This window comes from Camponotus vicinus, unplaced genomic scaffold (assembly GCF_025532165.1).
Source record: "Camponotus vicinus isolate PSW18456_S1 unplaced genomic scaffold, iyCamVici1.0 SCAF_1, whole genome shotgun sequence".
In the NCBI taxonomy this organism is placed as follows: domain Eukaryota; kingdom Metazoa; phylum Arthropoda; class Insecta; order Hymenoptera; family Formicidae; genus Camponotus; species Camponotus vicinus.
The window spans coordinates 24,076,970-24,102,696 of NW_028141945.1; the positions used below are offsets into that span (position 1 = coordinate 24,076,970).

At 35.7% G+C, this 25,727-nt stretch overlaps 4 protein-coding genes and 2 long non-coding RNA genes across 11 annotated transcripts; 2 read left to right on the forward strand and 4 right to left on the reverse strand.

Moving 5' to 3' along the window:
- Positions 1–1,651: 1,651 nt before the first annotated feature.
- LOC145959795 (uncharacterized) lies at positions 1,652–6,635 on the reverse strand. The gene is made up of 4 exons (XM_083078955.1): positions 6,121–6,635; positions 5,342–5,799; positions 2,869–5,161; positions 1,652–2,692 (listed from the first exon to the last, which is right to left on the reverse strand). The coding sequence occupies exons 1-4, from the start codon at positions 6,166–6,168 to the stop codon at positions 1,802–1,804; spliced, it is 3,690 nt and encodes a 1,229-aa protein (XP_082935081.1). The 5' UTR covers positions 6,169–6,635; the 3' UTR covers positions 1,652–1,801.
- A 430-nt stretch (positions 6,636–7,065) lies between these two features.
- On the reverse strand, positions 7,066–11,726 carry LOC145959825 (uncharacterized). The gene is made up of 3 exons (XR_014435191.1): positions 11,201–11,726; positions 10,708–10,859; positions 7,066–10,417 (listed from the first exon to the last, which is right to left on the reverse strand). It is a non-coding gene; the product is annotated as an uncharacterized LOC145959825 (long non-coding RNA).
- 7b2 (Secretogranin_V domain-containing protein 7B2) lies at positions 10,200–12,765 on the forward strand. 3 transcript variants are annotated; one of them, XM_083079007.1, is made up of 5 exons: positions 10,200–10,350; positions 10,735–10,839; positions 11,219–11,603; positions 11,954–12,141; positions 12,268–12,765. In XM_083079007.1, the coding sequence occupies exons 2-5, from the start codon at positions 10,753–10,755 to the stop codon at positions 12,337–12,339; spliced, it is 732 nt and encodes a 243-aa protein (XP_082935133.1). In that variant the 5' UTR covers positions 10,200–10,350; positions 10,735–10,752; the 3' UTR covers positions 12,340–12,765. The 3 variants fall into 3 exon arrangements, with proteins under 3 accessions (XP_082935133.1, XP_082935136.1, XP_082935134.1); XM_083079010.1 differs by having other exon boundaries at positions 11,261–11,603; XM_083079008.1 differs by lacking the exon at positions 10,200–10,350 and adding an exon at positions 10,399–10,488.
- A 540-nt stretch (positions 12,766–13,305) lies between these two features.
- Trf (TATA-box binding protein-related factor) lies at positions 13,306–15,164 on the reverse strand. 4 transcript variants are annotated; one of them, XM_083079004.1, is made up of 6 exons: positions 14,873–15,164; positions 14,574–14,694; positions 14,401–14,507; positions 14,051–14,294; positions 13,739–13,961; positions 13,306–13,627 (listed from the first exon to the last, which is right to left on the reverse strand). In XM_083079004.1, exons 2-6 carry the CDS (start codon positions 14,670–14,672, stop codon positions 13,551–13,553), a joined length of 750 nt encoding a protein of 249 aa, XP_082935130.1. In that variant the 5' UTR covers positions 14,673–14,694; positions 14,873–15,164; the 3' UTR covers positions 13,306–13,550. The 4 variants fall into 4 exon arrangements, with proteins under 4 accessions (XP_082935130.1, XP_082935129.1, XP_082935131.1 ...); XM_083079003.1 differs by having other exon boundaries at positions 14,574–14,724; positions 14,873–15,163; XM_083079005.1 differs by lacking the exon at positions 14,873–15,164 and having other exon boundaries at positions 13,739–13,885; positions 14,125–14,294; positions 14,574–14,863.
- Positions 15,165–15,985: 821 nt separating this feature from the next.
- Positions 15,986–17,094, forward strand: LOC145972338 (uncharacterized). The gene is made up of 2 exons (XR_014439140.1): positions 15,986–16,311; positions 16,427–17,094. It is a non-coding gene; the product is annotated as an uncharacterized LOC145972338 (long non-coding RNA).
- A 4,431-nt stretch (positions 17,095–21,525) lies between these two features.
- Positions 21,526–25,392, reverse strand: LOC145959796 (uncharacterized). The gene is made up of 6 exons (XM_083078956.1): positions 25,251–25,392; positions 24,570–24,806; positions 24,167–24,387; positions 22,854–23,013; positions 22,373–22,485; positions 21,526–22,176 (listed from the first exon to the last, which is right to left on the reverse strand). Exons 1-6 carry the CDS (start codon positions 25,360–25,362, stop codon positions 22,162–22,164), a joined length of 858 nt encoding a protein of 285 aa, XP_082935082.1. The 5' UTR covers positions 25,363–25,392; the 3' UTR covers positions 21,526–22,161.
- Between the last annotated feature and the right edge of the window lie 335 nt (positions 25,393–25,727).

A 25,727-nucleotide genomic window follows, 5' to 3' on the forward strand; every position in this document is an offset into this window, starting at 1 on the left:
GTTAATTAATTCGAAAATATTCGATTTTAATTTTGACATTAGGTTCTACAATCAATGCGGAATCAAATTTTTAACTTAAAAGCGTCTAGAAATGTATGAAAATTTCCCAGCAAACTAAAGTTTTAAATTACAATTATATAAATACATCTTTTATGAAAAAATTTGATGTTAAATTTAAAACTGGAGTTGCTGTAACATCCCTTATTGTTCCAATCATTTCATATCAATCAATTCATTATTGTAGAAATAAAATCGCGAAAATAAAAAAGTGTATTAATGATATAGTTTCCTGTTAAATTTAAATCTCAAATAGATTATCAACTCTAAACGTATGGAAGTATTTGACATTAAAGCAAATATCAATAATTCTGTGATATTGATAGATTTTAATTAAATTGTATGAATCAAAGAGATGCTAAAAATTAAGAAATGCTCATATCGATGTTAATTAATTCGAAAATATTCGATTTTAATTTTGACATTAGGTTCTACAATCAATGCGGAATCAAATTTTTAACTTAAAAGCGTCTAGAAATGTATGAAAATTTCCCAGCAAACTAAAGTTTTAAATTACAATTATATAAATACATCTTTTATGAAAAAATTTGATGTTAAATTTAAAACTGGAGTTGCTGTAACATCCCTTATTGTTCCAATCATTTCATATCAATCAATTCATTATTGTAGAAATTAAATCGCGAAAATAAAAAAGTGTATTAATGATATAGTTTCCTGTTAAATTTAAATCTCAAATAGATTATCAACTCTAAACGTATGCAAGTATCTGACATTAAAGCAAATATCAATGATTCTGTGACATTGATAGATTTTAATTATTTTATCATATTGTATGAATCACAAAGAGATGCTAAAAATTAAGAAATGCTCATATCGATGGAGAATTCTCCGCAAAACTTCGTAGCCGACTTGCATTGTTACAAACAGAGAGAGATCGAGGAAGGGGGTAGAGGGGAGAGAGTAGACACTCTTTCCGGTGGTTGCTAGGAAATATCGATCTGCCCGGAGGGACGGATGCTGCTATTCTCAATGGCTGGTACAATATTTTATCTTCTCTTTCGGCGCCGCGGTGCGCCCTAAATAACTCGGATTTCACTATCGTCCTGACGTGCCAACAAACGCCTGCTGCAACACAACTTAATCCATAAACGAGAATTGATTTGTCGAGCTTTATGGCACTTTGACGATCTAACGGGGAACAAAACGAATATATTTTTTCGCCTTTTTTTACGGGATAAGAAAATTTTCCGAGGACTTGATTTTTATTTAAAATTTTCGCGCTTTAAAGCCAGGGGGAATTTTTTATTTGATTTGAAATCCTGAGGTTTTCGCGAAGCGATCGATGATACAATTTTATTCTTTATATCCAAGACCTTGAACAATATCTCGTCTTCTCGGTCACGTTCAAAATATGCTCGATATAAAAACAATCTTATACAGTCGGAGCCAAATCCAGATACTTTTTCTCGTGTAATCTCCATAGATTTATCTTTTATAAAAGTAAAAGGTGATAACAGAGTAATTAATTATAAATTGAATCGTTTTGTCAGTTTTAATTTGCTGCATCTAATTTATTTATTTTTATTTAATATTTAATATTATATATTATTTAATATTTAATATTTAATATTTTAATCGAAATGTATGACTATTATTATTTTTTATTTTTATCTAAAGATAGATCCATGAGCAAGAAGTCATTTCTAAACAATTAATAGTGTCTCTATTAATGTCTCGAGAATATTTTATTGTATGCGATGTATTAAAATATTATTTTACAGCGTTACGAAATTATCGCGTCAATCAAACTCTCTCGCCATCGAGCTCTCGACATCGTGTCGTAAAAATCGTCGTCCGGTTGCAGCGTCTTCAGCAACGCGCGTTTGATGTTCCTGCAGAGTTCCACGTATCGCAACAATTGTAACTTGAAGTCCAGGTCGAGATCGTCCGTGTAATCGTTGCAGATGTCGGTCAGAATCCCAAAGACGCGTTTCTTACGTAATCGATCGTTGTCAGGAGGATCTGTATCCTTCTGCCGATTTTTGGCCCTCGATTTGCCAGATCGAGACTGCTTGTACACATTTTTAACTCTTCCTCTCTGAGAGCAGGACGATGAAGCTCCGAGAGATTCATTGCTAGAGTATTTAATCTCCTCTGGTACTTTTCTGTGCGTCCTTGCACGTCCTCGCTCACATCCGCGTCGCGTCTCCTTCCATCGATCTGGATTACGTATCCCTTTGTAGACACGTTTGTCGTCACGTGTCTCCGTTCGCTGTGTGCGCGTATAACGTCCAAGATATTTCGAATTGTTTCCGGATACTTTAGCCGATTGCGAGGAAATTGTTACACTTGTCCCATAATTGCTAAAGTTGCAAGAGCTTTTCACGATATTTCGCTCGATCCTTTCTCTTCTATTGCTTCTACTAAGCTCGTGTTTTTTTAAATCCTCGACTGTAGGAGTTAACGAATCGTAAGAAGTTTTGATCGAGCGAAAAGTCGATAGGATCTCGCTGCCACCGGTCAATTTACGATCGTAAAACTTCATCCTTCCATCTTTCTCTTCTCCACATCGATTTCTACGAATTGATAGAATCACATTCGAGGACTCACGTGAAGATAGAATACAATCGTGTCTGCAGCAGTTGCAAGTTGAGCATGAAGTTACGCTGTAGCTCTGCAAAAGATAGATAAATGGAATAGAGAAATTATTCTAGCGTTTTAAAGATTATTTTAAGTCAGAAAAAGATAAATTAAAAATTAAACTCTAGTCTTAGAGACATTAAATATTCAATCTCATGTAAATAAAATCTTTTTGAGTCATTTATTTTCCTTTATAAGAAGTATATATACCTGTCTGATGCATCTTCCACTAGTCTTCCCTCTCGTAATATCTTCGTTCTTCCAAAAGGTTCCCGATGCATTCGTTTTGATTCCGTCGTTGAACAATATTTTTCTTAGTTTCGCGTGAATCAGATGCTTTATTCTACCGACAGACCTATCGATGGAATCGCGAAACTTCGTCATCACGAGTATCGCTTGCGGTACTTTGGCAGAGTAATCATTATCTTTACGCGATGCTGTTCCATATTTGATCGCAGTGAAGGAAGTTACGTTGGGAAAATTGTTCGACGAGCTCACGCAAAGCTTCGACAGTCTTGTGGAGTTGTGAGAATTTTCAAATTCGCCTCGTCGGTCGCTCGCAGTAAACTTACTCATCGAACGACAGCATCTCGACGTGCGAAGATACTCTTCCGTAGAGATATCGGAACTTTCCGAATTTCCGTTCAATCGAAGCCCGCACCTCGACACGGGAGATCTTGATGGTTTAATAAAACCTCTCGTTTTATCGGAAACTCTTTTATTGCCAAGAATTTTATGTCTTTTCCTCGGAACGATCAGAGCAGAAGGATCCATCATTTCGACGCGTCTTGGTGTAAATGTGCTTCCATCGTCATTGGATGTCAACCAAACTGGAGGATAACTCACGTTCACGCTGATACCTTTCGATGACACCCGTAACCTGGGCGTTTGAATGGAAACCGTCAACGAGTCGTTGTTCTTGGATGATGCCTTCGGCGACTCGCGATGATTCGCGCTTCGAGTTTTCGCATCAAGATCATCCCGAGACTCTTCGAAGGTGCGAATATTATCGATGACCGTGATGTCTATAAACTCGACATTACGACTCGAGGAACAATTCGAGTTACACCTAATTTCTGCCTTCGCCGAATTTAACGAGCCATTTTCCGACCCTTCATCGATCGCTCGGATGATATTGTCCAAGAAACGATTACAGTTTAATTCTACCAATTGTTTGTCGTGCTCGGAATTTTGCACGAATGACGTGATGCTACATGTGTTAGCGTTGCATTCTTCGTCTCCTAAGTTTGATTCTTTATCCGAGGAACGAGTTTGATCGCATTGCGAGAAATCCGGATCTTTGTTGCTAAAATTATTTTTCACCTCGTGGTTTGTTTCCACGAGATTTTCAGACGACAAACACACGCAATTCGCGTCGTCGATCATTCGCGTAATTTCCTCATTCATTATTGTAACTGAATTATCCGAGTCGATAATTTTCCTCCCACGCTTCTCCGCATCGTTTTCGCAATTGATTTCCATCGAATCCGGGATTTTATGATTCTTTCCATCTCTTTCGTTCAAGTTATCAATCTGCGACGTTACGTCACATATTTCTTCGGCAATGTTTTCGCAAGATTTGTTACAGGAGAAAGTTGTAAAATTTTGAAGACAGTTTGTAATCGTACATGTAATTGCTTCCCTGTTTCCACTTCCAATCTCGTCTGATATATTCATTGCTGCGTCTTTTACACTTGGATCCAATCGTAAGCAGCATGTACCATCCAACTCTTTGCTTTCTTCCTCGACACGTGCAAGTATGTCATTATTGTCATCGCAATATCGTTCGGAGCACTTTGATCTTTTCGCATCCGTATTCAGCTTTGATTTGCAAATCGAGATGACGAAATTCGGTTGAATCGTACGTCTACGAACACTTTGACATATTGATATCCTGGCGACGAACAGGCACTTATTGACGCTGCTGCTTTTCAACCTGAAGCAGATATATCCGGGATATATTTCGCAATTGAGATACAACGTCCTTGTGAACCTGACATCTAATTTGCCGAGAATATCATTGAGACACGAGCAGACGTTGCGCACGCTAATCAGGAATTTTCGCTTCATCACAATGAAGCAAGATTCGGTCAAAGACGGATCGGCCTCGAAGATTCGCCCGATCAAATCTCTCGGCTTGCAAGGTAAGGCCAAGCAAGTGATGATAGATTCGGAAAGTGTCGGGCAGCTGCAATCCTCTGGATACATCTTGCGGATAATCATCTTCAATCTCTTAGCGAAGCTCTTCGCGGCATCGCAAGGTTCTTCGTTAACAGATTCGATCTGATCATTTTGAGACACCTCGTTGTGCGAAGAATCTTCTGTTCGTTGTAGAAAATCTTGACTTGTGTCAACGATCTGTTGATTTTCCGACATCGTTGGTTGCTCGATAGTTTTCTCGTAAGCTTCAATAGCTTTTTTACATCTGATAGGTCCTTTTGCATCGCAAGGCGGCATCGTCACGTCTTTCGAATTCGAGTTACAGTCCATGGTATCGGGATTCCTATCGAGTGAAGCTGGGCGTAATTTTTTTATACCATAATAGAGACGAGGAACGATATCGAACGCTTCATTTCGATGTGCAAATAATTTTTCAATTAAATTAGAACTTGACTATGCAAATAGCCAGGACAGTCGTGTCGAGAGATGCACGTGATTTTAAATTATAGCGATTCACACATACGTAAAGCAATCGCGATCCGTCCGATGGCACTTCTTCTCGTTGACAAAGTTCCACACGTTGAGGCTTCGCAAGATATTGTCCTCGATTCCCAGCGCGTCGAGTTCGCGACAAATTTTATTCAATCTATAATATAGAGTAAGAGAATCCAGGAAAGGAATCAGATCGTCTTTCACTACGCGTTTGACGGCACTTTTTATCGCTTTTTCCATCGTCCCGATATCACATTCGGCCGCTTTAATTAAAGGACCTCTCCAGGTGGCTATCGCGTCGACGAATTTCTTGACGTATGGAAATTGCACAGCCCATCGAGAATCCTCGCTGTACACAAACTCTTCCAACAAGGAATGGATTCTGTATTCCAGGCTGGGCACGAAGAGCTCTCGAATCTTGTCGAGATAGGGTCCATATATCTCTAAATCGAATGCCGCGTTTCGGCTCGAAAACTCGCATGAATTTGTCTAAAATATAAGCGAGACGTGAGAGAAAAGATTTATATCTAAGAATTATATTTTCTATAACATAAGAAAGATAAATCGTAAAACATTATTTACAAAATTGTACATACATGTATACAATTTTACATTTTTATTACAGCAAAAGAGTAACGTTTTATAATTTGACAAATAAAGATAAAATACGAAATTTTATATCTTGTCATCTATTTAATTATTTATTTAATTTAAATAATTATATTAATTATAATTATTTTAATAATAATATATTATATTAATAATATTTAAATAATTATATACATAATATAAACAATTTCATTTTATTACCGATAATGTTTCATTTCTAAATGGCACATATAACTGGTTGTCTGTCATGATCAGAGATTAATTTTGTATACGATTTCGATATAAAATTTAATAACAATTTTTTGCGTATATATCTCAAACAATCTCTAGATATTGCTTCTGCAACAAGCATTCTAAATATATAAATAACAATAAATGTCTGTACAACCTCTAGAAATGTCACTATCAATTCCTTTGTGCGATATCTTGAAAATGGATTTGATCAAAAATTGCGTCAGTTGACTGAGTTCCTTTCCTACATTCACGTTTATACATCTGTTCAATACGTATATAATGTATTTTTGTTTGCGCAATAAACGAGATATTTCATATTTATGATGTTATAAAGTCATATCCCCAATGCTCTCGCTAGACCCTTATATCATTTTTAAAACCGTCTGACGCAATTATACGAGACAATTTGCCTTCAGTTAAACTGCTTAACTTTGTTACCACCGCACGACTCGCTAAATATGCTAATATGCTTGCTATCAGGAGTACACAGTATATTACATAAAATCCTTAAAAAAGAAGAGAGAAAATAAAAAGCAAGGAAAGAAATCGAGCGCAAAAATAGCATCGAGTCAACTTTCAGTAAAGTTAATTTAAATCTTATGGACAAACTTTAAGCTTGAGTGGCTCTGAAAATTGGAGATTAGAAAGTTGAATTTTTTAAAATTATTATTTCATTTTATTCTATACTATTTATTTCATTATTATTTTATTAGTTATTATTTTATTTTTAATTTATTTTATTATTATATTTTTAATTTATTTTATTATTATTATTTTATTATATTTATAATGAATTCAATTTGAATTTTTAATTATTATATTTAATATAATTCATTTTTTTATTTCAATTTTTTTTACAATAAAATAGGGGCATTAAAAAATCGTTTTTTTAACCAAATGAGTTTTTTATCCTTCTACGAAAAGGCAATTCGTATTTTCTCTCTCTCTCTCTTTCTCTTGCAAGCTGCGCATTCGACATCCCATATTATCCGCGATAAGAGTTCGCGATGCGTGACCGGTGGCACCCCCGCGCGCGTCGGTGTGATCAACAGCGAAGTATACAAAGGCTCCCTGGGGGAGCCAAGACGGGAAGGGAGATGGAGATCTCGAGGAGACGAAGGGCGCGTGACGGAGAGAGGACCGTCCGAAAATTCTGCAATACGGTGCGAGACAGCCGTAACCCATTCACGTAGCGGCCTCCGGGCGGGGATCAATACTCGTGACGGCGAGAGAGCGTAACAACCCCACGCAGAGCCGACCACGCACGCGGCATACCCTTCCTCCCCCGATCCACCCTTCCCACAAGTCGCGCCGACAGAGGAATTCCGAGATGTCCCGACGCCAGCGGAACATCCTTCCCAGGATCGCGATTCGTTGCACGGTATTAAGAACACTTGGGCTCTACCTTTTATTTATTTTTAGGCGACAGTAAGAAGAGAGGTAACAATAAAGTAACTTACACAATTGACAGTGTGTGGAGCAATTAAGTGTTCGGATGTAAATCCTTCATCTTGACTACGCAATCTAGGGTTCTATTTCATGATGGCAGTTGTCTCTGAATACGAAATTGCCGCAAGAGCTGTTCTCGAATCGCAGCTTTTGAACAAACTGATGTGTTCGAGATGTGCAGAATTGCGTCAACTGTTGCAGTTATCGCGCGCAAGCGTTACCACATAGTAGTAAATAAATCCGGAAATGTAAAGAACATCGGAGCATATCGTCGACCGGATACGTCGATAGTAGGTTCCATCATCGATCGGTCCGTACATTAAGCATGAAATATCGTGCCTACGATAAGCACGGTCGGTTGCTTCCGCGCGATCCTACTTCCGGTTACCTCGTATTATCAATCCCACGATTAGTTGTACGATATCTGTGATCGTTATATCGCGTGTAAAAAATAGAAACGAACGCGATGCGAGCATTCCTCGGAATAATTCGACATCGAACGGATGCAATTTACGCGGGTGCAATTCAGATTGTGTGTAGGAATCTTCGGCATCAGAGACTTTTCTTCGAACCGGGGCTTTGTCGACCGGATGCAAGATCGCTCGAAACTTCAAGAATGTCCCGATACCCCTCCTCTCGGCTGACATGTTCGAGATTGCCGTACATTTATCAATCCTTGCGCTAATAAATAATGTCGTACAAACGTGGAGAGAAAATGCTCGATCGATTAAAGGAAAATTGGGCCACCGGGAATTTCGGGAGAATAAAAAGCTTTCGCTTTTAATCGTCATGTAACTATTAACGCAGGACGATAAAGATTAAAGAATGCTGATCATTTTAACCGATTAAAGAAGCAATTATTTCGAATCGCTCGACACACGTGTTAATTCTTATCGTTTTATTAATCATTACTCGTTAAAAAAGAGCGCACGAAATTTTCGGGTAATATGACGAGAAGCAATTTATGAATTTTAGGGCGTATCAACGCGATAGATATAATCAATTCGCAGAGAGGTAAAGGGGAAATTTGATTTTGAAAATTGAGTTGTCGACACGCAATGCGCAACCGACTAATGGACGTTTGTATGCGACCGAACAACGAGGGAAGGATCTTTTGATCTTCCATTTCCTCCTCCCTTTTCCTCCCCCGCAGATCGTATTTAAACCACCCTATATATAACCGATACGCTTAATGAAAGTGTCGGCTTGACAAACGATCGCTACTGCACTGAGTTTGCTGAGTCTTATAAAATTTGGTGCTTTTTATTTCCCTCAATTTTGTGCACGTGAACAAGGAAATTCTACGAGAGATACTTAAATTATATAGAGAGAGCAAGTGGTGCACAAAGAGATTACAAGAGGAAAAAATAATCCGCAGATATATAACTGAGATTTTCTGTGAACCTTGTTGTCCATATTTTTATCTTCATCATCTCTTCTATTTTTATTTTCTGTTACAAGTAAAGAGAAATATTCTGCATTCTATATTTAATATTTCATGAATTAAATCAAAGAGAATATTTCTCTCTCTCTTTCTCTCTTTTTATCGCTCCCAAAATATTAATTTAAAATATTATGATTCCTTCCTTTTTATTCTTCAGTATAAAAAAAATGCCACATAAAAGAACGAGCATTCATGTCAATTCGTAGTGATATTAGTATATGGTTAATACCGAGCGATGAAAACGGCATGGTTGGGGAAACAAGATTATTCCCTTTCTGAAGAAAATGTCACTACGAGAAGAAATTACATTTTTTTATGACGTTAACTCGCGCGTCGTGTCCGCGAAACAAAACGACCTCGTACTTTATATACACTTTTATAGTCACGCGGCAGGATATGCGAGAGCTGCGGCTTTTATATCGGATTATCCAAACGACGTGTCCTGCACACAAATCACATTTGCGTAACCGTTGCTCATGAATGCCATTTAGATAAGCAAATAATCGATACGACGTTAATTAATCGGATAATTCTGCGTCGAGGAAGGATGTCGGTCTAAAAATTGCAAGATTCTGTGCATTTTTTAATTACGCTCGGAATTTAAAAAAAAACCTGCCAGTAATAAAGGAAATTCCCAGAAAAATAAAGCAATTAGCACATCAAACAGAATTTCAATCTTCGTACTCCGACTTATCCGGAAAAATATCGTCACGAGGCTCGAGCCGAGCCATTGACGTTGAATAAAAAAAAAAGATGGATCCTATGTTATATATAAAAATTAAAGCATGTAAAATCAATCTCTTTCTAAAGGAAATCTACATTTTATACGATGTGGAAAAGTTCACGGCGCGTTCCCAGGTTTATAGTTCAAAGTGTCGTATCAGTGCCATTCATCAGCGTTCCGCATCTATCGCTACCAAAAGGTAGCCCCCATTCCCGGACCACGTGACGCACATCGGTCACGTCGAGTGACCTTTGGCAGCGGCCCGATTCTGCGAGTGTGGATTGGTTGGCGAGAGGATCGGGTCGTAGGTAGGCGACACGACGTAACGTGGTCGTAAACGAGGGGAAAAAGACGACTTGGACGATGGGAAAAAGGGTAAAATCAATACTCTGGTACTTGCGGGGACCGCGAACGGCGCTCGTCGCGACGACGACAATGACGATGACGACGACGACGACGCTCAGGAGGAGATACGCGTGTGCGTGTGCAGCTGGAACACGAAAACCGACGCGGCGTCTCTTCTCGAGGATATCTGGTCGAGCTGCCCTTGTTGTCGCGAGCTGCATTTGTCGGTAAACCGGTGAGTTTGATGTCGGGATGGTCGCACGATGAAAAGGCCATCCCCTTCGTCGACGATCATCGTTTTCCTTAAAAACATAGTTATAATTGACGCAAGAATGCGCTCTAAGAGACTCTAGGATCGCGGGAGAAACTCGTCGTACGAGAAATTGCTCGGCTCTCTTTGCAATTGTTAGATTAAAAATGCCTTACGCGATGATGATAATAATATAGTTAAAGGATAATGTATTCTTAAACTTTATAAAATTTATATAAAATAGTTAAAGGATAATGTATTCTTAAACTTTATAAAATTTATATAAAATTAAATTATATAAAAATTAAATTAATTATAGTTAAATTTATATAAAAATGATACCAATGATTTTTTATATTTTCTTCTCAGGTGCACGTATTCATCATCATGCGGTACTGCATTCTGCTCCTTTCGCTTTTGATCGTTGTCATTACAGAAGCGGACATTTATTCGGACGCTTATTTCGAGCACCCGGTAATTATCAAAACAGGATTCTGTATATAAAAAGTAGATGAATTAAAATAAATCGAGAATTTATTTCTGCGAAACGAAACCTTTCTTCGAAGTCGAAGAGCGATTTAAAAGTTACTGGATTCTTTCCCCTTTGAAAAATTATATATCACTATTATATTTCAAAAACAAAAAGATATACAAATCTTAATCTGGAAAGATTCCTGATTCTCTAATTATCATATATTTCTTGTACGAATTAAAATGAATAAAAGTCTGCAAATGAGAGACAATTGCACGATATGAAAGCCAATTAGTTATCGACTTCGAAGGAAAGTAAATTTCTATATCCTTTAATTCATTCATGAGCATCCAAAGAGTGTACCTCATAATTCGAATGTAGGTTGATGAGGACGATCAAGCGGTTGAAGCTCTTTTTTACAAGGTGATCGATCAGATGGAAAAGGAGCTCGTCGATACGGCTGATACATATCTGGAATATCCGGAGAAAGTCAAGGAACTGCCCATAGAGTTGCCGGCTGATTATGATGGCATGGATACGCTGAATCCGAATCCGAATCCGAGTATACGGGATCAAGAGTATCTGCAACACAGCACGTTGTGGAGTCATCAACGTAACAATAATAATAATAATAATAATAATAATAAGAGCAACGACAGACACAGGATTCAACCAACTGGTCTAAAGGGGATCAAGGACGAGAAGGCGGAAAATCCTCTACCGGCTTATTGCACTCCTCCGAATCCCTGTCCAGTCGGATATACGAGTGAGTGAAATAAAATGTATTTTTAATAACAATTAAACGAGGTCGAGATGAGCATTTTCCGATCGTAAAGATTCTATACATATGTCTCAGATTTAATTTAATTGAATGTTCTCTTCTGTCTCTCTTTTCTCACCTTCTCATCTTTAATAAGCCTCAATATTTAAATATATATATTTAATAAAAAAATTTTAATAAAATATTTCATAAAATTTCAATATTTAATATCTCAATATTTAATTTAAAAAATTTGAAAGTATCTCTACTTTCTTAAAGAAAAAAAATATTTTTTCCTTTTCATTTCTGAAAATGATAATTTTGCATAAACAAGTATTCAAAATTTTTACTTACAGGCGAGAATAATTGTCTCACAAATTTCGAGAATGTTGCGTCGTTTAGTCGAGACTATCAGAACGCGCAGGACTGCATGTGTGACACGGAACACATGTTGGAATGCTCTGGTGATACCGGAAACAGCAATAGTCTGTCAAACGTGCAAATTTCAGATTCCGATTTCGATGAAATCGTCGAGCAATTTCAGGTAACCGATGCACGCTGTCATGTATGTATGTAAATATAATTTCTGCGAACGATCTAATAAATTGAAAAAATTATCCTTAAGAAAAAGAAAAGAAAGAAATGAACATTAAAATTATATTTCTTTCAGGAAGAGAACCCATTCTTTCGAGGGGAGAAGCTACCGATAGCTGCGAAAAAAGGTATACACGTGATTGAGTAATAAAAAACTGTAAACGCGTGATTGAGTTGAAAATGGAAACATACTATAGACTTCATTATTAAAGTTAAGATGTATATTAATTGTAAGAGGAAATTGAAAATTTAAAATGGGACTTTTAATTCGACTAACATAAACGATCAGACGCATAATAGTTGTAAATGATTCGCCTAATCAGTTAATAAACTACACAGATTTACGCAGCGTTAAAGTGTCGAACACTGTGAAATGTTGTACGTTTTTCAAGTCTGATGATATGCTCGAACAAAGTTCTTAAATGGACCACGATTGTTTATCAGCGGGTATTAAATATATTACATACATTTTCTTCTCATAGAGCTATTAATATGTATAGAGATTTTGTCAGATATATATAATTATATAAATGTGTACATTTTAACATTATAAAATCTTCAATTCATGCGATCATTCTGTTTGAGACAGCGACAATTTTTCGGCATACATTGATATCCTTTCAACTCACGGGAATGCATAAAAATGTTTTGTAAGGCTTGCAAAGTTTAAAAAAATATGCTTTGCAATATTTGTAAAATATTTCTTGTATTTGATAGCGATTGAATGCTCCATTGAACTTTACATATCCAAATATTTACATTTAAATTTTACAAAAATTTACTATCATATAAATGTTGATATGTATACATATAAAATAATCCTCATATAGTAAAAAACTGTCTATACATACTATTATTCTGTTCGTTAATTATATATTATTTTGATATAATCTATCAATATACAGTTTATAATATTTATTTTAATTATTGTGTGAAATCTCAGAAATATATATTTTAACAATAAATACAAGCAGCACTCAATCTTTCCTAATTATAATAATTAAAGTATGCAAGAGAAAATATATACAATTTATGTATAGCTAATTAAGAATTTAAACTATTTTTTAATATAATTTTGTCTAAATTATGCTACTCACATAGAGAATGCAGAATATATAAAACATTGTCACGATCATTTTATATCATTATACAAAAGATGTACAAACATACAAAATACAAACTTATTTCCTTTCGTCTCATACAGACATTTTTAAATATATTTTAAATGTATTAATTATATTTACTATTAATTATTTTTCACTTAAAACATATCTCTTTGTCATTTGTTCAATTAACTTTTATATATATTTACAATTTATTTTATTTATATTTTATTTATTTCTTCCGTATGCAAACAGATTACATCTTTCTGTATTGCATTAATACTGGATACATTAAATTCAATGCATTCCTCAACTCGTCTATATTTTTTGCTCCTGTAAAATATCACAAATAATTTATACAAAAAAAAAATACTTATCTCTTTTATAAAATATCTCATTTTTGTAGCGCCTCTCTTCCTTTCTCTAATAAAATATTCAAATTACCTGTTAATACAACTTTCCCATTCACAAATATCAATAATACTACTTTGGATATATGTGGGTTAGTAGGAATATACACTCTGTATATCAGACCAGGATACAATTCTGGCTCATAGCTACATAACTGAGGGTGCTCTCGATACAAATTCTCTAATTTAATTGGAAATTTTACATCACATGTTGCTACAATATTTTGTACTTTGAAAGAATCCGACATAAACTTTACCTGTAGAAATACAAAGAAGTATAATACATTAATTACGTAAAACTCAAAATTATTTCTACATAAGAAAGTTTTTTTTTAATATAGCTTACAGGGAATCCAAGCTTCTGAATTATTCTAGCAAATTTCTTTGCTGCCAAAAATGAATCGTTCTCACTTTTCGCACCTGTACATACTAATTTCCCAGAGCTGAAGATTAATGCTGTCGCTCTAGGATTCCGTATCCTCATTATAAGTCCGGTAAACCTCGCTGGGTTATATTCAGAATTTCTTGTTCTTATGTTAATATAATTGAGTTTTAATTCTGTTCCCAAGTTAGCTGTCGAAACTACGTTTCTGTAACAAGTAATGTATCAATTTTACGGAATCATACAACACATAATACATAGCAAAATGAGTATCTCAATCTGTACGTAACGTAAACATATGATTCAAGACTCACTGTAGGCAAGGCTCCCAAACCTCCTTTGTACTGTTAGCCGGTATCGCCGGACTCATCATCGTATGCGGGTTGACGTTTTGCGATGTGCTCGGTCTCGGCACATTGGTCTACGAAGAAGATTCATGTTAGTTCAGAAATTTCGCATGCATGATCAAATATATTTTGTATCCTACCGATAACGGCGGAGCCATGGATCCATCTTCGCACGCATTTTTCGCCGGATTATTGAGCAATCTTTTTAATTCGTTGTCCTCGTGCGCGACTTGTGTCATTCTCACGGTCTTACATACAGGTCTGGAAACTCCGGTGGTGGGGGAGGTCTCACTTAAGGTGAAAGCACATAAAATTGCATAGGCGCATAACCATAAGCATAAAGAAATTGATTGGTCCACAAATATATGCATAAGAAAATGAACCAATCAATTTTCTTATGCTTATGGTTATGTGCTCCTGCAATTTTATGTGCTTTCACCTTTAGTGTGTCCGTTTTTCGGAAGTTCACGGTTTGCCTGCTAGGTTCGCTGCGATCTAGAAGTCATTTTAGACGTATGTTAGAGAGAGAACGACTACTGCCGTCTATCTCTGTCTCTCTCGCTCGTATTGCGACTTCTAGTCGAAAAACGGACACACTAAGTGAGACCTCCCCACCACTAAAAAAGGCCTGAGTTTCCAGACCTGTATGTAAGACCGTGGTCATTCTTCAAGAGACCGGCGTTAGGGTGAAATCACACGGTACGGAATAGAGCGTGCAGAACAGTGATGTGCTGTTGTGGGAATAAAGTCGCGCATGCGCACTAGCAAACGCTATGAATTCTCAGTAACGTATGTATTTTGATGAAATATAAGGTATCGTCAGACTCCCCTCACTGCGAAAAAAAATATTAAGTTGCAAGGAGAGAAGAAAATTTCTATCAAAGAAATAAAATACATTAAATATAATAATGCACTTTGTATATAACATATTACGCGTTATTACGGCTACTGAAAAACGCGAGAAAACCATGTGGGAAAGGACCTTTTATGCTCACCTAATGTTGCATCTAAATACATATGTGGTATCAGCTATGACGTAAGCTTACGCATGCGCATAGAGGCTCTCGCGTGGGAAAAAATCCCACGACAGCACATCACTGGTGCGGAATAGAAAGTGCGTCATAGAGCAGCCAATCAGCGCTATTCTGCATTACGCACGCTTTGGTGTGCTCTGTTCACATGGTACGTAAAAATGACTTAGGCCCATATTCTGAATCCTCTTTTATCGATAAAAGTGCTCCTAAAAGCGGCCTGTAGCCAATCAGAAGGCTTATATGCCACTTTTAGAGGCACTTTTATCGATAAAAGAGGATTCAGAATATGGGCCATAAAAGACTGAAAAAAATTTGAAATATGTTTTAAAAATTGAAAAAATTAATTAGAACGCATAAACTATTGTAACGAAAATAATCTTTTATACAATTTGAGACATAATATGTCATAAAGACAATCAATTAAAATTAAATTAAATTTTATTTTCTAAATTATATATATATATCTGTATTGGATACGTCAAAAAACCTTCTATGACGCACTATGTGAACAGAGCGCACTGAAATCGTGCGTGATGCGGAATGCGTGTTTGTGTATGTTTCTTAGCATCTGCTAACGGATTTTGATTTTGGAGCATCTGTCTCGTTTTGTATTTTTAATTACAAACTTTCAACAAAATAATGGATAAGAAGTTTATAGTACGTGAAACGATGAAGTATTTAATGAAAATATATCTCAGAAGTCCGATGCTGCATCATCGTAAAGAAAAATTAAGACAAACGTTAATAAAATTATTAGTATTATACATGAGTCTCTCAGAAAAGAAAACAAAAAGAAGTGTCTGGGTGAGGTCAATTTTCACTGTGAAACAACGACTTCTTCAAGGTGACAGTGATAATTAATGCGTAATGCGTAATAGCGCTGATTGGCTGCTCTATGACGCACTTTCTATTCTGCACGCTCTATTCCGTACCGTGTGATTTCACCATAGACCTTACAGATATGGACTGGCAATACGTATCAGACTGTGTCCGGAGGAGGTTAGAGAGAGAAACATACTTTTTGGTACTTCTCTTTCTACAAGTGTCCGGACACTGTCCGGACACTTCCCACACAACACCCACACAACATTATGTCGTCTTAAAGAAGTCTTAAAGACGTCATGAAATTTCTAAAGACGTCTTAAGAAGTTATCAGAATTACATCTTTATGACGTCTTTAAGACGTCTTATGTCCCGATTTAAGATATCTGTCGGGCATTGTTTTAAGACGTCTCACTCAAGACGTCCCAATCAAGACATAATTAAATGTCTCACTCAGGATGTTATAAAGACGTCTCAGACATTTCAATTAAGACGACTTTTAGACGTGCGTAATTCGGTCGGTAAAATAGCTGCATTGATTTATTGATTTATTCTATAATAAATAATAAAACTCATCTTAAGTTCATTTCTTTATTATATTTTGAATATTTATACATATTTTTATGAACACTATATGCTCCTAATAAATAATTTACGATTACTTTTTAAATTATATCTTATATGATATAGAGAGGAGAATATTACAAGAGAATTATGTATTAAATAAAATACGAATTTAAATGAAGTAATAAAGAATAGAATATGAATGTAAATATATCATAATAAAGAAATACATAAAAATATACTTTAATTTCTAATAGAAATAAACTACTTTAATATTTTTCAAAATGTTTGTGATAAATAAAAAATGATTTTTACTCTATTCATTTATGTGTATAGCATATACACTCACCCGCAAAAAAAGCGGTACACCTAAAATTTGAGAAAATTTCATCAAACTTTAAATGATCATAACTTGGTAAATAATGATGATAAAAATATGTTTAAAAAAACAAAATGAAGGCTGTAATGTCCACTTTAAGAATATTTAAGTGGCAATTATGCTCAGCCATTGTTTTCAAAATGGCGGATAAGGAAGTGAAAGGATGTAAAACTGATTATTAAAGGATCGAGTTTGGGACGGTGCACGGCGTAAATCAGGTAACGCAGCCCAATGAGACCAAATGCTCGTGAAAGTGTGGAGTGTTATCTTTAAAATGTTTTTTTACCGAGCTCGATACGATGATTTTTCGCTGAGTTATTCCGAATTTAATTAAAAACTCTCTTTTTTCTTCTTCAATTTGCAGCTCAGCGAATAATTATCGTATCGAGCTCGGTAAAAAAGCATTGTAAAGGTGATACTCCACACTTTCACATGCATTTCGTCCCATTGAGCTGCGATACCTGATTCACGCCACGCACTGGAGCAAAGCGGGAACCTTTATTTATCGGTTTTGTATGCTTTCATTTATCCGCTATTTTGAAAAAAAATGGTTGCACATAATTTCAATTTAATTTAGGTGTGTGTGTGTGTGTGTGCTCGTTTGTATACCACAAGGATAAGGACCCCGTGGTTCGTCAGCTCCACAGTATTTAAAGACTCCAAACCCTCCTTGTGGCGTGTGTGTGTGTGTGTGTGTGTGTGTGTGTGTGTGTGTGCTCATTTGTATACCACAAGGATAAGGACCCCGTGGTTCGTCAGCTCCACAGTATTTAAAGACTCCAAACCCTCCTTGTGGCGTGTGTGTGTGTGTGTGTGTGTGTGCTCGTTTGTATACCACAAGGATAAGGACCCCGTGGTTCGTCAGCTCCACAGTATTTAAAGACTCCAAACCCTCCTTGTGGCGTGTGTGTGTGTGTGTGTGTGTGTGTGTGTGTGTGTGTGTGTGTGCTCGTTTGTATACCACAAGGATAAGGACCCCGTGGTTCGTCAGCTCCACAGTATTTAAAGACTCCAAACCCTCCTTGTGGCGTGTGTGTGTGTGTGTGTGTGTGTGTACGGGCGCACGCATGTGTGTATTAATAGTGGGTATGACCTCCTCGTGCGCGTATTACCTCATTCATACGATCAGGCATACTCTGTATTAGTCTTTTTATTTCATCCTGCGTAATTGCATCCCATGCATTTTGAAGAACTCTTTGAAGTTCTTGCAGTGACTGAGGTGCAGGTACGTGATTTCGTACTTTCTTGCCGAGATTGTCCCACAAATGCTCAATGGGATTTAAATCCGGACTACTTGCTGGCCAAACAAGTCGATTTATGCCAACTTCATCGAGGAAATCAAACACTCTTCTCGCAGTGTGTGGTCGAGCATTGTCTTGCATAAACAAGAAGTTCTCTCCGATAAAGGGTGCATACGGAACAACATACGGAAGGAGTATGTCTTCCACGTATACATCTGCGTTCATGTTCCTGTCAAAAAAGTGCAAATCTGTATGAGCGTCCGCTGAAATACCTGCCCAAACCATCACAGAGCCTCCATTGTAGCTGTACCTTTCACTTACAGTACAATCTGCAAATCGTTCTCCACGACGACGATAAACTCGTTCTCGTCCATCTGGAGAATAGAGACAAAAACGAGATTCATCGCTAAAGAGTACTTTGCCCCAGTCTGCGTAATTCCAGTCTCTATGCGCAACTGCAAAATTGAGTCGAGCTACGCGATGACGACCTGTAAGAAAAGGTACAGCCGCTGGCCTGCGCGAAAACAGATTTTGTTCCGCTAATCTTCTCCGAACGGTGTCAACGGATACATTGCAATTGTGGACATCCCTTAAATTGTTTCGAATTTGAACAGCTGTTCGATGTCTGTCTCTTAATGAATTTAAAACAATAAATCGGTCATCGTTTTCATTGGTACGTCGAGGGCGCCCAGAACCAGGCCTCCTCTTGAAAGAATTGGTGTCTAAGTACCTGGCATAAGCACGTTGCACAGTTGACACTGACAGATCAAGTGCCTCAGCAACGTATCTTCGACTTCTGCCATCTTCAATTAAAGCAACAACTTGAGCAGCTTTTTCTGGAGTTATCGTTGCCATAATCGAGAAGTAATTTCGAAAAGAAGTAATTAATTATGGTTTCAATAGATGAAGTCGCAAGGAGCAACGCGTCTAGAGAGCTAGCAAATCAATCGCATAACTTGTACTATAGTCTTTCAATGTACCTGGCATAAGCACGTCTCAAACGGAAAAAACATTGAAAGACTATAGTACAAGTTATGCGATTGATTTGCTAGCTCTCTAGACGCGTTGCTCCTTGCGACTTCATCTATTGAAACCATAATTAATTACTTCTTCTCGAAATTACTTCTCGATTATGGCAACGATAACTCCAGAAAAAGCTGCTCAAGTTGTTGCTTTAATTGAAGATGGCAGAAGTCGAAGATACGTTGCTGAGGCACTTGATCTGTCAGTGTCAACTGTGCAACGTGCTTATGCCAGGTACTTAGACACCAATTCTTTCAAGAGGAGGCCTGGTTCTGGGCGCCCTCGACGTACCAATGAAAACGATGACCGATTTATTGTTTTAAATTCATTAAGAGACAGACATCGAACAGCTGTTCAAATTCGAAACAATTTAAGGGATGTCCACAATTGCAATGTATCCGTTGACACCGTTCGGAGAAGATTAGCGGAACAAAATCTGTTTTCGCGCAGGCCAGCAGCTGTACCTTTTCTTACAGGTCGTCATCGCGTAGCTCGACTCAATTTTGCAGTTGCGCATAGAGACTGGAATTACGCAGACTGGGGCAAAGTACTCTTTAGCGATGAATCTCGTTTTTGTCTCTATTCTCCAGATGGACGAGAACGAGTTTATCGTCGTCGTGGAGAACGATTTGCAGATTGTACTGTAAGTGAAAGGTACAGCTACAATGGAGGCTCTGTGATGGTTTGGGCAGGTATTTCAGCGGACGCTCATACAGATTTGCACTTTTTTGACAGGAACATGAACGCAGATGTATACGTGGAAGACATACTCCTTCCGTATGTTGTTCCGTATGCACCCTTTATCGGAGAGAACTTCTTGTTTATGCAAGACAATGCTCGACCACACACTGCGAGAAGAGTGTTTGATTTCCTCGATGAAGTTGGCATAAATCGACTTGTTTGGCCAGCAAGTAGTCCGGATTTAAATCCCATTGAGCATTTGTGGGACAATCTCGGCAAGAAAGTACGAAATCACGTACTTGCACCTCAGTCACTGCAAGAACTTCAAAGAGTTCTTCAAAATGCATGGGATGCAATTACGCAGGATGAAATAAAAAGACTAATACAGAGTATGCCTGATCGTATGAATGAGGTAATACGCGCACGAGGAGGTCATACCCACTATTAATACACACATGCGTGCGCCCGTACACACACACACACACACACACACACACACACACACACACGCCACAAGGAGAGTTTGGAGTCTTTAAATACTGTGGAGCTGACGAACCACGGGGTCCTTATCCTTGTGGTATACAAACGAGCGCACACACACACACACACACACACACACACACACACACACGCCACAAGGAGGGTTTGGAGTCTTTAAATACTGTGGAGCTGACGAACCACGGGGTCCTTATCCTTGTGGTATACAAACGAGCACACACACACACACACACCTAAATTAAATTGAAATTATGTGCAACCATTTTTTTTCAAAATAGCGGATAAATGAAAGCATACAAAACCGATAAATAAAGGTTCCCGCTTTGCTCCAGTGCGTGGCGTGAATCAGGTATCGCAGCTCAATGGGACGAAATGCATGTGAAAGTGTGGAGTATCACCTTTACAATGCTTTTTTACCGAGCTCGATACGATAATTATTCGCTGAGCTGCAAATTGAAGAAGAAAAAAGAGCGTTTTTAATTAAATTCGGAATAACTCAGCGAAAAATCATCGTATCAAGCTCGGTAAAAAACATTTTAAAGATAACACTCCACACTTTCACGAGCATTTGGTCTCATTGGGCTGCGTTACCTGATTTACGCCGTGCACCGTCCCAAACTCGATCCTTTAATAATCAATTTTACATCCTTTCACTTCCTTATCCGCCATTTTGAAAACAATGGCTGAGCATAATTGCCACTTAAATATTCTTAAAGTGGACATTACAGCCTTCATTTTGTTTTTTTAAACATATTTTTATCATCATTATTTACCAAGTTATGATCATTTAAAATTTGATGAAATTTTCTCAAATTTTAGGTGTACCGCTTTTTTTGCGGGTGAGTGTATATGCTGTGTATATACATACATACTATAATACAAGATTGAAATCTTATGATCTGTACAATCTAAATCATATTATTTTAGTCATTTTTATCAAGGACCTATAGCTTACTATTCTGCTGAATTTACTTCCAAAATTGAATAATTGCTAGCTTAAATCTAATTAAGTTAAACTCTAGTCTAGCTAAAATGATTTAGCTTAAAAGAAAATGGATAGAATTTTTTCTTACAGGATTTCTCTGAGAGCAAAAATTGCAGATCCATAATTTTGCACGATAGTCTACTTGATATAATGGATTTAAAATAGCTCTGCATGTTAAGCCGACGGCACACGGTACGATTTTTCGTACTGGATTTGATAAGATTTAGTAAAATACTAAAAATGCACCAATCAGAATGCAGCATTTCTAATATTTTACTAAATCTTATCAAATCCAGTACGAAAAATTGTACCGTGTGCCGTAGGCTTAAATCTTGTACATAAAACTGGATCATATTGAATTGGCGGAAGATCTACTCGTTCCTTAATTGGTTGATACAAAGTTTTCAATGGTACAACTAGTCTAGTAGCATCAATACGCGATGATGACCAAGCATTCCATTGCGCACATCGTCACAATCTTCATTTTGTTGAATAAAATCTTCATATGTCATAGTGCTGTAAAAAAATATACAAAAGATAATTGAAATAGATAAGTGAAATATGATTTAAGATATACATTTACATATATTAAAAAACATATATTAATTTCAATGTTTTCTCATTTTCAACACTAAAAATGTTATGCAGCAACATTATACAGCCCTATTGTTTTTTAAATAATATCGTATGGAATTTTCAATAATTTACCAACCTTTTTCTCCTTGTTCCTTAAATAGTTGAGGCGATCTCCCGCATGTCGTAACCATTCTTGGATGGTCTTTTTAATATCGTGCATATTACTTTTTTCGTCGTCCGAAACGTATGCTGAAAAACGATTTGTTACATAATTATTAAAATATTTTGTGCTTTAATTCCAATAGTTAGAATAGGGTAGTCATGAAGTAAAGTATAGCTATAAACGTTTGCAACTTTTGGAAAGAATATAAAAATTTTGATCCGTAAAAAATTGGAAAGAGTATAAAGTGTAGAAGAATATTTGAACGAAATTTGAAGTAAGATCTTATTAATAATTCTGAAGAAAAATTTAAAGTTAAAAGTGCACGTTACATCTAAGCATATGTTAGATACTATCTCGAATACTGATGTTCGAATACATTAAAGGTGCAACTATTTTTAAACAATATTACATAAAAAGGAGAAATAAAAATATATCTTAAAGAAATAATAATTACCCATAATAACTGTGACAAAACTTGTGTCCTTAATTGCCGTTGATCCTTTTTGGCCTGTCCATGATAATTTGCGGCACAATTCATCCGATAATGTGTATTTTATAATATTCCTTGTCTTGTGAACGAAAGTGTTTCCTCCAATTTTTGTAATTTTCCTTTTCTATAACAGAATGTTACAAAAATGTTTAATAATATTTTCAATTTAAGCCGCTTGAAGAAAAAGGAAACATGAATTTAATATATTTTAAGAGCTTCTTTCAAAATTACTAAGCGACAAAAGGCAGCAAAAATTGTAATAAAATTTAAAAGAATGTTATATATTACGCTTTAAGTAAATTTAAGTAAATATTTTATACTATATATCTAAATTTGCGCACTAATAACCGCGTGTCTTTTGATTTTTATTTGCCTTTTTACCCCTTAGTAATTTATTATTATGTTGAGCCTATTATTTTCATTATTTTATTTTTCAAAATTGTTTTTATTATATGAATAAATAAATAAATAAATAAATAAATAAATAAATATATATATATATATATATATATATATATATATATATATATATATATATATACGGGGTGTGTCAGACCACCCGTATCAGCCGAATATCTCGAAAACCGAGAACGGCAGACAAAAATGTTTCCTATAAAAGTTATAGGGTTTCAAATAATGCACAGTAATATTAGCACGACCTTGAATAGCGTTGTCAAAATCATGTGAAGGTCACCTTCAATTTCTTAAATGGAACCATTTATTTTTCATTGCGTTATTATTCTTGTAGCTTATCTCGAGAGCTTTCCAAAACACTATAATTAAGTTAGTTTTCATTAAGTACTTGCAGAGTTATGAGGCTTGAAATTGTTTCTTAATTTTATATAAACCGTAAAATATCTTATTTTGTACATAAAAGTATTAAGGTGAGGTAATTGTAAAATATTCATTTTTCGATTACTTCACCTTAATACTTTTATGTACAAAATAATGAGAGGAATCAATTGGTGTAAAGAAAACATAGTTATTTTTAAGAAAAAATTGTAATTGTTAATTGCAAATTACATTTTTTTTTTCGAAACAACTATGTGTTTTTTTACACCAATTATCTTATCTTAATACTTTTATGTACAAAATAATGAGAGGAATTAATTAGTGTGACACCCAGTATATTCAATATCTAGATTTTGTCTTCTACTTTTATCTCTACAAAAGAATTTTTGTTGTTGATTGAATTATGGAAATATACATTTATTTCACATTTAAAAATGGAGAGAAGAAGAAAAAAGAAATGGACGCAAAAACAGAAAAGTACTCACTAATTGTTTCCGAATCTCTCTGTCCTTTTGGAGATCCGTGTCAAATTTGAAAAATTCGTCAACTGTTGATAGCGGAAATTCCGGCAATAATTGGACTTCGTCATTATTATATATTGTATTAGCTGGTCCTGCGTTATTTATTAAATTTATTATTATCTCCAACTGTCTCGTATTCTTTTGTATGAGATTTTTAATAATTTTTTGTTCGGTACGACACGCATCTGTATAAGATAAAAAAGAAAAATATTTATTTCTCTTTATAAGTATCATTAAAATTATCTGTTTAGTTATTTTACACAAGTACATACATACGAAATTAAGTACATATAACATATTGCTATTATAAGTACAATATAACGATATAATTAAGAAGGAAGAATAAAGAATAAAGTTTAATACATACCACAGCATTTTTCCAAATGATTGCCGTTGGCATTGAAAGTTGTCATGTCATCACCGTCAAGCACATTATCAGGGCTAATCATATTGTCACCAATATCATCATCATCATCATTATTATCATCAGGCACATTGTCATTATTAAGCCCATTACCATCATCACGCACATTAGCATTATCGCAAGACACGTAATCACCTACTAAACTTTCGTTCAACCATTCCTCATCAGTAATGTCAACATCTGTAAATATAAAGTCTGTGAGTTCATTTTGTTAGTTATACTGTTCATCACAGTGTTATTAAATTTCATTCATTGTAAACTATTTTATATAATTTTCATTTAACGCAATTTTTTATATTATTTTTTCTAGAATATATTTTACACAAAATTAAAATAATTTGAAAATTTTTTAAGTATATGTAACAGTTTTTGATGTGGACTTAGCACCCTTTTTTAAAAAGATAATTTTTTAATAAACATAATCTAATTTAAATATTGCTATAAGAGTTTGCTTATAAACAAGTGGCTATATACTTCATGAATAGTTTAATTAGATAAGAAATAAATAAATACAATTTATTAACAACAAATCATTAATTGAACTTCACAAAGTATTTAATCACTTCTTTATATAAGCTTCTTTTTTTCCTGAAAAGTAAAAAAACATACCATTATTTTGCTTACCTTTATTAAATTGGCTGCTATTTCTGGGTACTTGCACACAAGAAGTAAGACGCACACTTTTCTTCCTCATATATTCTGCAAAATATAAAATATAATTTATATAGGATTTCATTTTAGCTTTAAGTAATACTTCGCAGCAAGTGTCATCACATAAAGTTCATTGTTATTGTTGCAGTAAGTTTGGAAATGTGTGTGTGTGTGTGTGATATATATATATATATATATACACACACATTTCCCAACTTATACACACACACACACACACACACACATAGATAATCCATATACAGGGTGAGCCATTTTAATTAACGCACGCAATTATTTCGGAAACAAAGCATTTTAGAGAAAAATGTTTCAGACAAAAGTTGTTTGGTTTCGAGGGGGCCATAAGATGGTATCATCGGTTTGACCTTGAAGAGTTATTTGAAGGTCACATGAAGGTCACCTTCAATTTCTTAAATGGAACCTACTATTTGT

Bases quoted from the DNA above. Each gene is read 5' to 3' on its own strand.
- LOC145959796 (XM_083078956.1), bottom strand. From the start codon at position 25,362: ATGAAATCCTATATAAATTATATTTTATATTTTGCAGAATATATGAGG. The intron at 24,807-25,250 runs GTAAGCAAAATA...TTATATTTACAG, and splicing joins TAGCAGCCAATTTAATAAAG to ATGTTGACATTACTGATGAG. The intron at 24,388-24,569 runs GTATGTATTAAA...TATCTTATACAG, and splicing joins TCATTTGGAAAAATGCTGTG to ATGCGTGTCGTACCGAACAA.
- LOC145959795 (XM_083078955.1), bottom strand. From the start codon at position 6,168: ATGACAGACAACCAGTTATATGTGCCATTTAGAAATGAAACATTATCG. The intron at 5,162-5,341 runs GTATGTGTGAAT...TTCACTCGATAG, and splicing joins ACGGATCGCGATTGCTTTAC to GAATCCCGATACCATGGACT. The intron at 2,693-2,868 runs GTATATATACTT...TATCTTTTGCAG, and splicing joins GTGGAAGATGCATCAGACAG to AGCTACAGCGTAACTTCATG.
- 7b2 (XM_083079007.1), top strand. From the start codon at position 10,753: ATGCGGTACTGCATTCTGCTCCTTTCGCTTTTGATCGTTGTCATTACA. The intron at 10,840-11,218 runs GTAATTATCAAA...ATTCGAATGTAG, and splicing joins ACGCTTATTTCGAGCACCCG to GTTGATGAGGACGATCAAGC. The intron at 11,604-11,953 runs GTGAGTGAAATA...TTTTACTTACAG, and splicing joins CTGTCCAGTCGGATATACGA to GCGAGAATAATTGTCTCACA.
- Trf (XM_083079002.1), bottom strand. From the start codon at position 14,804: ATGCATATATTTGTGGACCAATCAATTTCTTTATGCTTATGGTTATGC. The intron at 14,508-14,573 runs GTAGGATACAAA...TCTTCTTCGTAG, and splicing joins CCATGGCTCCGCCGTTATCG to ACCAATGTGCCGAGACCGAG. The intron at 13,628-13,738 runs GTAATTTGAATA...GATATTTTACAG, and splicing joins TGGGAAAGTTGTATTAACAG to GAGCAAAAAATATAGACGAG.